The following is a 16,445-nucleotide window of genomic DNA, read 5'->3' as shown; positions in this document are numbered from 1 at the left end:
ATCACTTTTTGTGTGAACTGACCAATCACAGCCTGGAGTAGGCGGGACATTAAAAAAAGGTTGAGGCACTATAGCAAACTTTATGTTGAACTCGTTCTGAATGCACAGTTATTATTGACAAATTAGTACTTTGCATAAACAAATGAGACTAACCACCATATAGAACATTTTTCTCGCACAATAACTTAATGACTGCACACAACCCAAAAAATGTAGCTGCTGTTTTGTCCAACTGAAATTAACATTATAGGCTACTAATGGTAAGCTATATTGTAGCCTGTACTATGATCTGAACTTATAATGAATAAACTAACATTTGCCCTAATCAAATCAAATATTAACCACAGTGGTGTAGACTCATTAAAAAATGGTTTTATTAGTGAAACAGCTAAATCTCAACTAATAAACTATCTGCAGGCAGACTTTCTGAATAAAGTGTAGCCTGTAAATATATTATACTAACATTATACTTTCTATTTAATGTCCTTTTATTAATATAATAACATATCTTTACTCATCCAGTTCACGGGTATTTGTTTATCAAATGGTCAGAAATAACAAGAAAAAGCTTAGATTTCGGTCATAAGGTTACTTATTGCCGTTAGTGTACCCGTACCGATCATGCTTACTGTCGCACAGTCACCCACCAAAAGCCCATTCTGAGCCAGGAAAAACCCTGAGTGATCTATTATCTTTGTGTACCTGACATCACCACAGCAACCTATTATCATCCATGTGAATGCAGCACGTCTCCAACAAAAAAGTTGCATCAGCCACGGACCAGTTTTGTTTTGCTAACGCCATGTTGATGTCACCTAATTCTACCCCCACGTGAGGCGAACAGAATACTGATTGACAGAATATTTTTATCCCAACCTGAGAGGAATGATCGGATTAATCGCATAATCAAAATCAGGGGTTTTCAAAGTGTGACGTGGGCCTCCCAAGGGGGGCTCCAAACAGTTTCAGGGGACGCTCAGCGAATGGAAGTGAAACATAACATTACTTATTGCATTAGTTATCAAAAGGAGATCACATAGAATAGCCTACATGTGTGAGCGTTCAGAGATACAGTAGTTTTTGGGGACCGTTTCCCCCCATGAGAGTCAGAAACTAATAAATGCCTTAAGACAGACCTTTTTTAAAACTATTTGGTGTAGTCAGAAGTTATGTCAAACAGCAATATTAAGCTATTTTGTCTATGGGATCAAATAATATAATCATGATCCCAAAAGCATCCAGGAATTGAGCGGAACCTAGTAAACTAAAGATGTGGTGGGGTGGTGCCGTTTCCCAAGCTTTGTCTGAGGGGAGGACCGCAGTCTCAGACTTTGAAAATCCCTGGTGTACATGGTTATTAGGTGCAAATACATTCCTATTGAAAGTATTATCACAAGGTTTAACACCGCCCCTCTTAACCCGATTGAGAATTCCTTCCGATCAGGACAGATCAGGGCAGTCTTTTCAGATTGAGGTGGTTACATGAGGCATTTTTATTCATTTATTGGGCTATTATTCCGATTATTAGTGGAATATTAGCGTCCATGTAAACAACTGACATATTGTAATGGGCTCGAAGCAGAAATCTTACAGACCGATACCCATAAACCTGGACCAGTAAAACCCAAACTAACCACTAGAGGTAAAGTGAGAAGAAATAGTCACTGTACAGTAAAATCCATGCATGTCTAAATTTGGTGATCTTTAATTTTTCAGTTGAAAGTAACAATTTGGCGTACTTTAAAAAGATGAATAGTATTTCTGACAGCATCTCCAATATAACACAATGTCCTGATCAGAAATACACCACCAATCACACCAGCCAAGGCTACAAACACAACAGGGTTTTTCCACCACGTGAGGTCTTGTCAGAGGCACAAATCCACACACCTAAATACTCTCCCGAGAGCAGTGTTTGTTTATTTGGCAGGATTTCAGGTGTTTGCTAAATGCCAAACTACAGACTCTCTCTTGCTCTCTCTTGTATTTTTAGCAAAGCCAGTGCTGAGCTAGACAGAATACAACAGCTGCAATGAACCCCTCTTTACCTTTCAAGTCTCGTGTATCTGCTGTGTTATTGGTCATGGTGGGCCCATACAGATATTTGAATCATTGGAGATAAATAAAATCACAGTATCCTGGTGACTCAAACAACAAAGACATGAAAGTCCTGTTTATGTCTAGCAGACAATCCACAAAAAACAATGTTTCTGTAGGTTTCACAAGTGTCTGTGTTTTATCTCATTTACATTGAAGTAGGGCTGGGCGATAGTCAAAAATCTTATCCCCATAAAAAGGTTCATATCATTCGATATCAATAATTATCACGATAAATGTCAAATCATTAAGTTTTCAAACTTTATGGTCAGAACATGACAAACACCTGCCAACAGTGGATCACTTATCAAATCTGATGTGAAACATTCAAAACAATTATGATAAAAACTAATTTTCAACAAATATGCATGAGTAAAGTTAAGTCTTTTTATCAGTCCCTGTTCCTCAACAAAATACAAATCTTAATAGAAAAATGAAGTGCTAATTCATTCATGATTCAAATGAATTAAATCAAAACATTTATTGAACATTTATTATATTGTTATAGAGGAAAATTACTGTTTTATTGCCCAGCCCTACATTCAAGTTAATCAGAGGGAAAAAAAACAAAACTCTTACGTTGTCCAAAAGATGTCAGAGATAAAGACATCCTGAGGACAGGTGTGATCTGGTACTTAAAAAGGGCTTTATTCTACAGTATTATGACTCAGTGGTTGTCGTCATAGGTGTGGCTCTGCCCTGATAAGTTCAGCCAGCCAGCCAGCCAGCCACACAGTATACCCCGAGTGGAGCTATCAAGCTTAATCTTAAATTATTTAAAGAGAGCATTGATTTTCTGTTTTTGACTAATTTTAGCCATCTGTAGATTTGGAAATACCTGATTTGAGACCTAAGACCATTTTAATCCTGCAGTTACGTTATGGTCTAATTTAAGAACCAAAATAAAGACGCAAAGCTGTGAAAACCTGCTATTTTCAATTGACAATAGTTGTTTGTCTCATGTAGACAGCAGCGTTTAGAGTTCACACCTTTAATTACATTTTTTACATCTCAATTTGAGTCATCTTCAGTGTGATCTGATTTCAGTGAAAGATTTATGTTGACGTCTTCATCTGCCAGGTGCAAGCAGAAGATCAGAGAGAGAGAGAGAAACATACAGACAGATAGGAGACAAGGGAGGCTGTAGAGAAATAATAATAGGCAGACAGATGAGCAGGGGCAGCCTAAGAAGAGACAGACAGGTTTGTGAGGACAGAGAGGCAGACAGGTGTGTAAGCTGAGAGCTGCAGGGGGTGCAGCGCTGGAGTCCAGCAGGGGATCTGATATCTGAGACCATGGAACAAGACGACACACAACACCGACTCTGCTGATGCTGACAGCACTGAGGAGCTCATTGCCAAAATACTTTGCATCAAAAAGAGTCTGGACACAAATATAGGAACTGTTCTTTGTACCTCAGTATCTTTTCATTTTAAAGGGACAAAATGGTTTAGAGGTAGACCGATAAATTGATATTAGTTTACTGCAGATCTCTCTCTCGTTCACGCCAAGGCTTTTGTCTCCTACTTTTAAATATTAAGTTATTTATTTAGCACCTCTAAAATAGTGTGGATACTATGCAAGCACCACATTTTGTCTATTTGTGGTTCAAATACATAACAAGTAGTAAAATTGGAACATGTTGCACTATAAAACCAATTCTTATAGAACTGCAGAATACTACATATCTACATGAGATTACCAAAGATCCACATTTAGGCCATGACAACCGAGCAAAATCTGCTGAGGAAAACCGGTGAGATGCATCTAAAAGCTTCAGAAAAACCTAGTGAGTGGAGTTTGAGTCAGATTTGTTAATATTTTTCTTTTGGTCAAAATTGTTGATCTTTTGCGTATCTTTATCTCTTTGCTGAGAGTACTCTTTAGCTGGGTTGCTATGCTTCTAGAATTTTAAACCTAAAGACAGTTTGTTTCGTCTGAGGAGTCCATTGTCTTTAGGTATTTCATATATCGATGTACAGACACGTATGTCATAATGAGTAGATTTAGAATTAAGTGCCCTTCTTCCATAGATTCTTGCTGGAGGACCGATTGTTGCCGCTGAGGTTACTGACACATCAGTAGGCTGAACGGAGATGATGTGCACACTAGATCACCTTTATCATCTAGACTAAAACTAAAATACTCCCAAACAGGTGTCCCCACCACTCGCAGTCGCCATCAAGTAGCTCCTTTCTCTGTGCGTAGCATACACTGTATAAAAGAAGTGGCCATAGTCACCGTGATGTCACCCACTGGTTTGCGGACTACCCTTTTGAAGTGTCAAGCTTGGCATCTTGGCCGTCTCCAACTAGCTTATTTGGAATCGAAAAGCCCATAATACGACTATATTTGGAAAGGAGGGTGAAGTTAGGGAGGGATACGCATTGTATAGGTCATCATGGTAGCAACTACTGATTCACAAGGTTTATTGTCTATTATACATGGGACCAAAATTTACTTAAGTTAAGTTAACATCATGCTGTATTGAAGAAGACTTAAAACTAGAGAATGACCACATAAACGCATTAGGAAAGTATTTACTGAGGTAATAAATCAAGTGAGAAGTAGGCTCATTTTGTCATAAACTTGCATACAATCAGACTTCTTTTTGCAACCAGTGGATTTGTCCCCTGCTGGCAATTAGAAAGAATGCCAGTGAATAAAGGCTGCAGCTAAACCTCCTGTTGTTGCATTGAAGATGATGGTCAGGCAGTTTCACGTGGCGTCGCCTGCCTACATTGAGGACGTAATACATCAGCTCAATAAAGCATCTCCGTATCAGTTTAATAGACAGAGAAGCATCTGTATTGTTCAGGCATGTGATTGGCAAAGGGCAAAAAAGCAGGAAAATATAACAACCCCCCATAGACCATTTTTAATGAAGAGACAGCAGCAAAGGTGGTCGCCCGTTTAAGATCTGGTGGCCTAACTGTTAAAGAAACAGTTGTATTCAGGGAACTCAAACAGCCAGATCAGTCTCTGTCTATTGATAAATTGTAGTAAAAAGTCTGACATTTCAACTCTAGCAGCGTGCGTGAGACGAGAACAACCGTGTCTCACGGGATAGCGCCAGTTATACAGAAGTTGTTGCCATAGTTACCTCGTGGAGCGCTTGTTTGATTTGACTAGTTACTCAGTATATACTTAAAAAGTAATAGTAGCTACTCTACTTATTACTGGGTGATATAACACCACTCTCTCCCGACGAGTCCAAGCATCACTGGCAGCAGCAGCCGGAGTTTCTTTCTGAGTTTCACGCTGCTGTGCTGCTTTAGCTGATGCTTTAATTAAGTAACGTTATAGATGTAGAATTGTTCGCGGTTAAAAGCTTTTTGCTGGTCACACGCTGCGTTACTTGGAATAGTAACTGTAATAGTACAACTGTTTAGGAAATAGCAATCCGTTACATTACTCTTTACTGGGAAAAGTAATATTACAGTATTACTGCCCAACACCTTGATACGCGAGAGCGACTGTGGTAGGCAATACACTGCACAGACCTGTGTGGAATTGGCAGTTGAACGCAAACAAACATCGTTGTTGATACTTAGAAAGGAAAACTTTACACACGTCAGCCTGTAGATGTCTTTAAATGCTTTCCATTTCACTCGGCCAGCTCTTGTATCCCCCTCCTTTCCCCCCCCCAATTACAGATCTGCATGATTCACCTGGGTCAGATTTTCAGGTCAAAAAATCCGGAAAAATCACATCCCTGATTGTTGACCGTATTGAAATCATACCATCGGGATTTCAAAAGACCCTGGTAGGGTTCGTCAATAACGGTGGCCTGATGGCTCGGGGCCAGTAAAAAGTAACGTCGGGACAGTTGAACAAGCAACCCACTGTTCAAAAACATTAGTATTTCAAAAAAAATAAAATAGAAACTCAACATCCTGCAGTTGCTTTGCAGCTCTTAGTTGGCGCTCACCATTGTCCAATCCAGATTTGTAGTTACGCGACAAGTGGTTGTCAAATATTATTTCGCTAATCTCAATCAAGCAGCAACCTCTGGGTCTGAAAGTGAAACCATGCAGACGGAACTTAAAACTGTATTCTCTCTAACGGCCAGCAGGGGGCGAGTCCGCTGGTTCCATCAGAAATCATGGTAAAATGTTGCTACTTCTCAGTTGAATTATTACCTCAGTAAACACTTTCATAATGAATTTATGGTCTCTGTCGCTAGTTTCAAGTATTCTTCAACACAACATGATGTTAATTGAGTAAATTATGGTCCTATTTAGGGGGAAATAGACAATAATGCAGCATATGCTTTTGGGCGGGACTACCTTGCTACCATGGTGACCTGTCAGTCCGGATAGAGGCGACTTGTATCCGCTCCTCTGTGTACATTGTTTTTATTAAATGGCTGTCAGCAGGAGAGAGAGCCCGTCATGTTTGATTCTGTTAGTATGGTTTTAAAAGTAAACTGTTTTGTTAACCTTTTTATTTTTTATAATTTTAACTGTGATTACATTTTAGTTTAGTTTTTTTTATATCCAGGATGTATTTAATAACCAATAAAACATGTTAACAGTATAATATAACTTATAAGTCTTTTGGAAGGAGGGCCAGTAAAAATCGTCTTCGGGCCAGTAAGTTTCAAACAGACTGGCCCAGTGGGGCCAGTTGCAAAAAAGTTTAAGGTGGAGCCCTGCCTGGTATACCGTAATACCATGATACTGCCCAAGCCTAGTGTGAACACATGCAAATCCAACTATGCTCAGCAACATCCACAGGCTGATGAAGGCCTTTATGATTTTTCAGCAGGGACATACTGCTTATTAAATTAAGTAAGCATCATCCAATGTGAAGCGAGGCTCTCTGGAATAACACGTTAATTCCCAAAGCCTACAGTAGATGCAATGCTAAGTTAAAATATTTAAGAGTAAATGTAGCAGTATAATTCAGGGTCATGTTATCCTTATGAATATTTTAGTGAAAATATACAGCAAAAAGGGGGGGCAACCAGCACATGCATTTTTATTAATATCATTTTTTTTTGTCTTATTTTGTGACATGCAAAACATAAGCCAGGCGTGCAAATGCAACAAATGTACAGCGTCTTACCTTTTTCTGGTACCACACCACAGCATCTTTTACTTTGGAAGCCATTTACATTTCCCTTCTCCTGGCCTAGGGCATCTTAGACTGAAATCACACAGCAAGAGAGAGAGGCAGTGTGAGTGACAGAGTAATGAGGAAAGAGAGAGGACGAGTGAAGTCTATATACCTGGTAGGGAGGTGTGTCCTGATAAGTGACGAAGGAGAGGAGAGGAAGACTGTACACACACACTGGATTGAAGGCATTCATTTTCTTCCCAAGAAAAACACAAACACACATTTATATATTTTCTTCTGACACTGCTGCACTCGAATCTCTTTCAGACATACACGTACGTAAGTAATAAAGACAGTCACTTTTACATGTTGTTTCCCTTGACTCCCATCTTACAGCATAAACAAACAGTCTTTCTATAAGCCGGGCTGGGACAATTCTCGCTGGATGAATCATATTCTGACACACGCAGAGGCACATTAAGACACACATGCATGAATTTTCAAAAACTGGTTAATGGCTGTTCCCTTGCAATGTTTGGGCGTGTGAGTGATTGGCCTAGAAAACAGGTCCATAAACACACATACAATTAAAATTGACAACCTTGCATTGAACCACCTGAACCACACCCACATGAGTGCTAATTAGTAGCTATTTAAAGAAAGAAAAAGAAGACATTGATTCAAAAGCAGAGTGAAAATGGAAAAATGGGAGGAAATTTGTCTCACGAATCACAAATGTGTTAGGGTTGGGCAATGTCTACAAAATTTCTTATGTGCATGTGTTCACTCGCACAGACTTCACTTTGTAAAAAAACTTGGTAGCCTATAACGTTACAAGTCGCGGTGAATATTTTACAAGCACGGACCAGGTAAAGTAGCACTGAACACACAGGGTGCAGATGTTGGTTTCGGTTATTTGATAGGCTGCGTCATTAACAAGTCCACAAGTGGCTCACCTGTTGCTGTGATGACAGATCACGGGTGGAAAAATAAAAAAATTCCGGTAAAAGACAAAGTTCTGTGTCTGTGTATCTGAGCGTGGGGAGAAGAGAATTCCAAGGAATGTGCAAAGTATAATGTGAAAAATTTGCCTGCTCACACATACATACATAATCACGCAACCCTGTACGCAGGATAAGCGATTGATGATGGATGGATAGATATATATCTCACACAGACTCAATATATAGGTCATTTTATTACAATGATTCCTGACCACCACCAGATAAACCCTTTGTTGCATTATTATCATTTGGTTATCAATATCTGGGTCACTGATGGGAAATGCACATGACAGAGAGCTTGCTTTCATTTGTGACTATATGCAGTGTGTCAGTCAGTGTGTTATTACTGTAAGTTGTCTTTGAAACAGGATCTGCTGGTGATGTGAGCTTGTTTGTTGTGGTTAAAGAAAGGAGCAGAGGTTTACTGGATCCACTTCAACAAACCGGAGCGATTAGTTCCAAGTTATTTGACACTGAGAAGATCAAAAAGGAGTTATTTCCTCGTTTAAAATCAGCTTAACATGGTGCATCTGAGACAAACATCATTGAATGTCTCAATACGTCTTTGAAACATAGTATTAATATGTGTTGTAACTTCTTCGAACCAGACTGTTTTTCTGAGACATTAAAAAGCAGAAACCTCTTTCGGTCAGGTGGAGGAAGACAAGGAGAAGATGTGGTAAATAAGAAGGTGTAAAGTGGAAAACCTGGAGGCCTCTGCGGTTAGCCACTCTTTTTCCCTCTTCTCTCTTGGTCGCTGCCTCTCTTGCTTCCTCCTCTCTGTCTGTCAGCCTCTCTTTTGTGACTCTTTTCTGTTTCTGTTACATAAGAGCAGCGTTGTCCTGCTGTGTGAGTGGGAGGGATGGAGGAACAGATAGATGGAGAGTGATGGAGGGCAGCGGCTGCAGGCCAGGCCGATTCGGGGGGCAGAAATAGCTTTGTTTTTTCTCTTTGGCTTCGTCGGTTATCAGGAATTATTACTCAATACCTGATGAAATATTGCAAAAATACAAATTTCTTTCTGTTTTGTTTTGAGGGTGAGTATTCATGATTCATTCATGCATTCAAGTTTCCCGTTTTACCTTAGCGTTTCGACATTTTTCCTCTTTGCTATGTCAAATCAAAAGTTCACATTTGAGTGGAAAGCTTGAGAGTAAAGCCAGAGAAGAGTGAAGACATCCTGCTTTGCATGTGAAGGCTTGTTTGTGCTGCCAGCCTCAGTCTGCACAGTAGTCCATCGCTGACGTTGGCATTTGCAGTGTCATCCTTTTCCAATGAAGTATCTTGGAAACATTTTATGCGCTTAGACTTGCTGATAGTTTTGAGACACATTTCAAAAGAAATGAATCCATTTTGTGGCCAACAGCAGTCTGTGGCAAAGTTTACATTGAAAGAAACATGTGCAAGATCATACTATAGTGCTATTTGACAGCTTCGCAGCTTATCTGACAACAAAACCACAACACTTGTTTATCTGTGCAATAAAGTCACCACCTCAAAGAAACAGAGGAGTATTTGTGAGAAAACGCGTCATAGCGTTCATGTTCAAAGCCACAGTGGAGTGAGTCCAAGCTCAGTGTATCAAGAAGCTCAAAAAAGCAGGTAGGGCAGAAAATGTTTGTACAAGCACAGAAGTCTGCTAGTAGTGTTAACTCAACACACACGGCAAACCACAAGCTGGCTAATGCACAAGACTGCAAAATACTCCGTTCCTATACCTGTCAATTTGGCATGCATACTTCGCATAAAAGACATTCTGCACATAGTGTTGCAGAGGTGTGGGTGTATATGCATTTTTGTGTGCGCACGCACGCCCCCCCCCCCCCACACACACACGGCAAGAGACATTTTTAGCAACAGGAAGAAAGTATCTTGCTCGTCAGTTGTCTACAATTACATTCATCACTGCTTCCTCCTTCCGTCTTTCACGGCTGAGCTACACTATTCCTGACATAAAATCCATCCACTAGCTTTTTGCTATTGCACATGCATGCAAATAAAGCATATCTGAACTGAAACATGGCACACAGAAAGAAGGAGACTGACAGAGATAGTGTGGACGATGCTGGTTTGTCCTTTTTATGTGAAGTGGTTACACAAGTAAATGGGCCAACAGTGTCAATAGAGAGTCAGTGAAAGAAAGACTAATTGACAGACCAAGCTTGCACTCCAAAAGCCTCCACAAATGTAATCTACTGCAACTAGTCCTTTGTTCTGGTGCTGCATTATGTTTCAGATCTCACTCAAGACATGACGATTTATTTATTACTGCCTTCAAAAATGGCAGGAATGTGCATGTTTCCACAAAAGAAATCCAGGAAAAGGGTGTTTGAGTGGTTAAAAAAAAAGAAAAAAAGAACCACCTCATGTTTTGATCATTTTGGTCAAAGCCTTTTTCAGAGCATGATGAGTTGCTTGTTTTTAACACTTTCAATTTACAATATAAAACAGAGAAAAGCAGCAAATTCTCTAGTTTGGGGAGCTGGAACCAGAGAAAGGTTGGATTTTTTACTTGATAAATGCCATCAGTGATTAATTCTCTGCTGATCATCATTAATATTAAATTGACTAATGCTTTTAAAACTTTAGATGGATATCTTTATATGAAGATGAGCAAACAAATAGAGGATCAGGTGCACAAAAACTATTGTTACACATTTCACTCGTGAGATTTCTGCTATTTGGTGTTACATAATATAAAATGTTTTGAGATCAGATCAAGCTGAGTTATAAAAATGGCTTTGTTTCCAATTACTGACAGCAGCAACCAACAACAGCTGCTGTCAACAAATGACAAACTGTTTTGCTGCTTGTGCAACCGCAAAGCAATGGTAAGCCTGAGTGAACCAGAGAGAATAAAAACAAACAGACATTTATATACAGACAGACAAACCTATGGGACCGACACCCCTTCATTAGAGAAGTTGGACGACAAACAGCAGTGTTTTCTGTTTTTAATTCTCTCTGACAGCTTTAGGGCTTCAAATCCTCCCGGTCCAGAGGCAGTGATAAGAAAAACAGACAGATCCTCCCTGTTCAAAGCCTCAAAATCCCTCCATCACACCTCAGAGTGATGCCAACACTGATTCACACACACATTATCAGACAAAAACACACACAGACACATACTGTTGCCTAATACGGCTCCGTACACTGGATTAGCTGTAAACTGTTGGGTTATTATTTATGCTGGAAAACATAAGAAAACAGGCTGAGAGTTATTTCCTAACGTCCTTTTTCCAAAACCACACACTCGCAGTGTTCCCAAAATACACTGTGGTTTGCTACAGGGTATTTAGGGAACCGAGTCTAGACAACACACACACACACACACACACACACACGTATGCTCTGGTCACAGGAATCACAGACATTGAAAAGAAAACAGCTAAGGCAGTGTTTTCCTGGGAACCTCCTAGATTTGAGACTACATTTTTACCCACTGGCATATATTTTAAAATGTAATGTGCGTGTAACCGTAATGATTTTTAATTCATTTTTCTACAGTTTATTTTCATACCAGTAAATGTGATAACAGCACACTCGTGTCAACAAGTTTCATTCATTCACAAACACACCCGATTACAAAGCTCTCAAAGAATTCAATGACTTCAATAACAACCACACACACACACACACCCCATAATACACACAAACACACACACGGGTTGCCAAGTCTGTCTGACCAGTGGTCTCTCTGAACTGACCCATTTACAGAAAGAGAGAGAGAGAGCGGTCAAGTCAGACAGTGGGTATTATGTAGGTCACAGTTTAGATGAGGGCTCTTTTTGTGCCAGTGTGTGTTCGTACACATGTGCGTGTGTCTTTGTGAGCAGGAAATGGTTGAGTGTAATTAGCCATATGTCTCCTGCAGCTACTGTATGAATGTTAATGTGCGTCAGGGACAGAAGGAGGTTGAGTTTTAAACTTGATCTTCATGCTGCCTTCGGGGGAGGGATGGTAAAGAGATAGAGACAGATACTTAGTTGGTTAAACAACACAGTTTCATCTAAGTTTTATCAGTGAGGTTAAGACCTAAATAATGTAAAAAAAAGATTATTACTACTTATTATAGAAACTGTACATTGTTGTTCCCTTGTGCAGCTGCGCTCCCTCACACTTCCTATGTTTACATAAATTAATCAAAACATGACAGTAGACTATTTTATTTAAACACCCATACAAGAACTTTGCTTATTTAGATATTTCACATTTCAACCCTTTTTGCTAAATTAAACAGAAGAAGATGTCAAAAAATGCATGGTATCCTGTACTGAAGCCTGAGGATCGTGTTGTTGGTAGCCTCAAACCACGTCACATAACATCCACCCCTTGTGCTCAGTTTTTTAGGTTTTAAAATGGAGGAAGAAGTCGTTTTAGAGCAGAGCTAACCGTTTATCAGAATCTAACAAAAGTTACATCAAGACAACCTGATAGTAGTTCCGTAGACTCTTCTGTATTTAGAAGATTAGATAAGTAACTATTTTCAGTAATTTAGTGCTATATGAGCTGCCTGTCTTCTGATTCTTATAGCTGTTAAATGTTTATTTTTTGATAGCTGTGTACGAAGTTGGCTTGAGGTGAACATGTATCTCCTCTTGAATTCTTATAAGGCCAAATGTGTCTCCGAAGTACAATTTAAAAAATATTTTCAGCTCTACTAGGAATGGGAAATATGGATAAAATCTAGTATTAAGTGTGTGTCTTTTTGTTTCATTATTTTGCAATATCAAAATCTATTAAAGTAACAGTTTACAGAGCCAATAGACCGGTAATAATGTATGCTTTGGCTAATTCAGTAAATGAATTCAACAAATACTGACCTACTGACCATACTCAAATCAAGGTTAATGCAAAATTCATGTACAAATCCAAGATTACCATTAATTCAACCTGCTCACTGAGAAACATTACCTACATCAGCCTAACAGATTCAGAGATGTTAAAGGGAGCTACCACGGTGTGTATTTTCACATCTTGCCCAACTCTTGCGACTGTAGTGCATTTCTATGTGTTGTGGATCTACTCTCATCACCCAGAACTAATGATAATGTCACATGTAAAGAGGTAAAAGGATGTTAGATGTTCACTTTAAAGTAGCTAGCAAAAACTGACAATACAACCTCAATGCATCACTAATGTTAAACTCTCTCTCTCTCTCTCTCTCTCTCTCTCTCTGAAAAATGCTAAATGACCAAATCCATAAAGGAGGAGCAGCATAACTCCAACCCTACATTCTTCACAGGAGTGTATCAGAAAACTGCAGCGGTTAATGAAGAGACCTATGCTTGATGTAGTTGAACCCTGACACTGTCTGTTCACATGAACTCCACACGCAAGGCCACAGACTAAGCTGCTTCATCGTAGACAGCAGAGGCACTATCGCATAGCCCACGAAGGATATCATTCAAAACACACACACACACACACACACACACACACACGTCAGTGAGGAATCTAGTGTGGTTGTTCGTACCAGGCGCACAAACACACACACTCAGTGACGGTTAAATGAGGGATGCGTTTGAAAGTGCGTCTAATGAAAAGTGAAAGATGTGTGTGTGTGATGAGTTTTTTTTTATTGTTCTTATAATATTTAATGTAACTGGTTATGTAACATGCTTCCCTCTGACTTCACGTGATACCTTACAGCTACTCTCTGAGATACACACACACCCTTTGTCTTAATATTCCTAATGTGTCACATTATTGTAAATAACTAGGGTTGGTTTCCAATAACCGGTTATATTTTGCAATCTGTTCCAAGTTCTTAAATTACCTAATTTTGAAGCTCTGACTCTAATGAACCTCTTATTGAATCTTTTATCTCCTCTCTTTTCTTAATTAGAAAAGCACAACTTACCAGACATTTAGGTAGTGTCCTTTAACATTTTCCTTTAACAACGTTTTCTGTACAGGGTTTCTATGCTTTTTATAGTGGAGGCAGCGTGCTTTGCTTTAAAGAAAGAGTGCCCCTGTAGGTACCAGATGTGGTGATTGGCTGTATGTCGTAGTGTTTACGGATACTAGTTTTTGGTGAATTACTGTTACGACGGTAATGTTGGCTGCCAATCCACTGCCAATTTGTCTGTACATTTTTTCCATATTGCCAAATGTGAAATAAAAGCAAAAATATTTACCGATAAATAAAGACCCCGAGCAGATCTGATACCAACATTTATAAATGGGGCACTATGTAGTTTGTCCGAGTAGCTTAAATTAGCTACCGTTAGATTAACTTGATCGGCAGCTAACATTAGCGTTGTAACATTAACAGAACGAATCGTGGCTTTCTGCTCTCAGGGCTTTTACAGCTATTGTCAGGCTGTGTTAAGTCCTGTTTAATAAGCAGAGCTGTATTTCATTGTATAAGTTCTCCCAGAGCTGTTAAATAACTTAAATACGATTATTTAACTGCTCTGGGGTCTCCATAGTTGATCCGAGGACCCGTTAAAACTATATCCGTAAACACGCCAACGTACAGCCAATCACAAACTGCCACGTCATCATGTTATGTGACGTTACCAACAGGCGGAGGCCCCCGAGCAGATCTGACCACCCGAGCACATCTGGTGCCTACACCTCCACTAATATCAGAAGAAATAAATAAATTTTTATGAAATAATATATTAGGCTAATTAAGGGGGGGAAAACAAACCGTGGCTCTGCACCACACAGCAAAAGGCTAAATACTTAATGACTGAAGCGACTGTTTAAACTGTCATCCAAAAGATGAGTCTGGTCTTATTCCGCTCACATCATCCTTACACTTCACTGTAGTTAATCAGAGCAGGACGCTGCAATGGTATCATGCAATGGTGGAAAGATCACCTGATACATAATGGGAAATTGATACACTATTTCACTTATTATTAAAAGCCAGCCTGGAAGGATTTAGATAAGTTAGGCTGTGTTCAGACTGCAGGCCAAAGTGACCCAAATCTGATTTGTGTGCTCATAATGTATGTGTTTGGACATGGGCCACTTCCGTACGTCATCCAAATAAGATAAAGGTCGGACTTTCTCAAATGCGACCTCAGTCTGGACAGTCAGATCGGAAGTCATGCGACTGGAGCGACTGTCATCACAATTCTGCGCTAGCGGGAGCTGCCGTGAACGCAAACATGGAGGAGGGCAGCGATGGAGGTCATTTGCTCATGAATTCCCTTTCTTCCACCGGAAATCAACTTAACAATAAAACCGTAGACTCTAAAGTCCGTGGCCTCGAAGCGCATGCGGGTCACACTGCAGTCTGATATGGACCACATTTTTAAAAAAAAATAGTGTGAACCTTTTGGGTCTCAAGCATAGACTTTCTTTCCTCTTCAGGCTTGAAAACCTAGACGATTGCTTAAATTTCTATGGAAGTCTTAAGTTCAGCAGAGCAGAGGAGAAACGCGTTGAAGGTCAATCAGTTCAGTGTGGGTTTCCTAAACATTGTGATGCGTAACTGTACACACGCCTCCATCCCTCCATCATCTGCAGCAACATCAGAGGTTTTACATGCTGCATAAAACGTTAACATGAGTCATGGTAGGTTTTAAATTTAGGGTGTTGGCTTCATGTGACCGGCTTCCTGTGTTTTCTACGTAGAAGCAGGGGAGCTTTGAAAACGTCTCACTATCTGCTTGCAGCTCACAGGTGGGCGACCTTCAGGGCTGCTAGAAAAACCACAACTAACAGAATCATCACAGCGGGTTTTAAGACAGCTGCAACGAAACAGGAAAATAGAGAACACATCTTTTGGAACTGCCAAAGCTAAAAAATTCCACACTCAGTCTGAGGTGTTGCAGAAGCAACTTAAACCAGAACCAAATCTGTCTGTGTTTGGAGTGAAAGCAGTTATAATAGAGATATCAAATAACCGGTATAATATGGTTAATGATAAAAAGCCACCATCCCACTTATTCCCATGGTTGTTTTTCCGCCTCTTCCTCCCTTGTAATAACACACACACACACACACACACACAAATAAATAAATACGCACATAAGATATGTAACTGTATCTGAAAAACAATAAACAGAACTTTTTTATTTATATAAAGGTCACTCTTGGAAAAGTTAGTTTGCTTGTTTATCCTTGGCTTGTAAAAACCAAGCTGCTAATTTTGGCCTGAAAAAGCAGAATGTTGCAGTCAAGTTTAGACAAGTTCAGATAGTAACTGAGAATGAAGCAATACTGCTGACAAGTAGTACACTGATCTCTATCAAAGGAGACCACGAAGCTGGCTTTTAGGTGGACAAATGACGTACTAGTCTCTAGTCACTAGAGAGTAGAGAG

The 16,445-nt window shown here is 39.7% G+C and overlaps 1 protein-coding gene across 5 annotated transcripts in view; it reads right to left on the bottom strand.

The window, feature by feature from the left end:
• The window catches only part of LOC119918022 (protein PHTF2-like), a 56,777-nt gene that overhangs the window by 28,999 nt on the left and 11,333 nt on the right, over positions 1-16,445 (bottom strand). For 4 of the 5 annotated variants that reach the window (XM_038738519.1, XM_038738521.1, XM_038738523.1 and 1 more), the window contains one exon: positions 7,168-7,248. In XM_038738519.1, coding sequence (XP_038594447.1) covers positions 7,168-7,212 — 45 coding nt within the window. In that variant the 5' untranslated portion in view covers positions 7,213-7,248. Of the gene's footprint in view, positions 1-7,167; positions 7,249-7,330; positions 7,415-16,445 lie in introns of all 5 variants that reach the window. The other variant, XM_038738520.1, reaches the window with a different exon arrangement.

This window comes from Micropterus salmoides, unplaced genomic scaffold, assembly GCF_014851395.1.
Source record: "Micropterus salmoides isolate LMB-PRFRI ecotype aquatic unplaced genomic scaffold, ASM1485139v1 Ms_hic_scaffold_23, whole genome shotgun sequence".
Taxonomy (NCBI): domain Eukaryota; kingdom Metazoa; phylum Chordata; class Actinopteri; order Centrarchiformes; family Centrarchidae; genus Micropterus; species Micropterus salmoides.
Note: the sequence above shows the minus strand (reverse complement) of the source record. Positions and strands in the feature narration are given on the sequence as shown.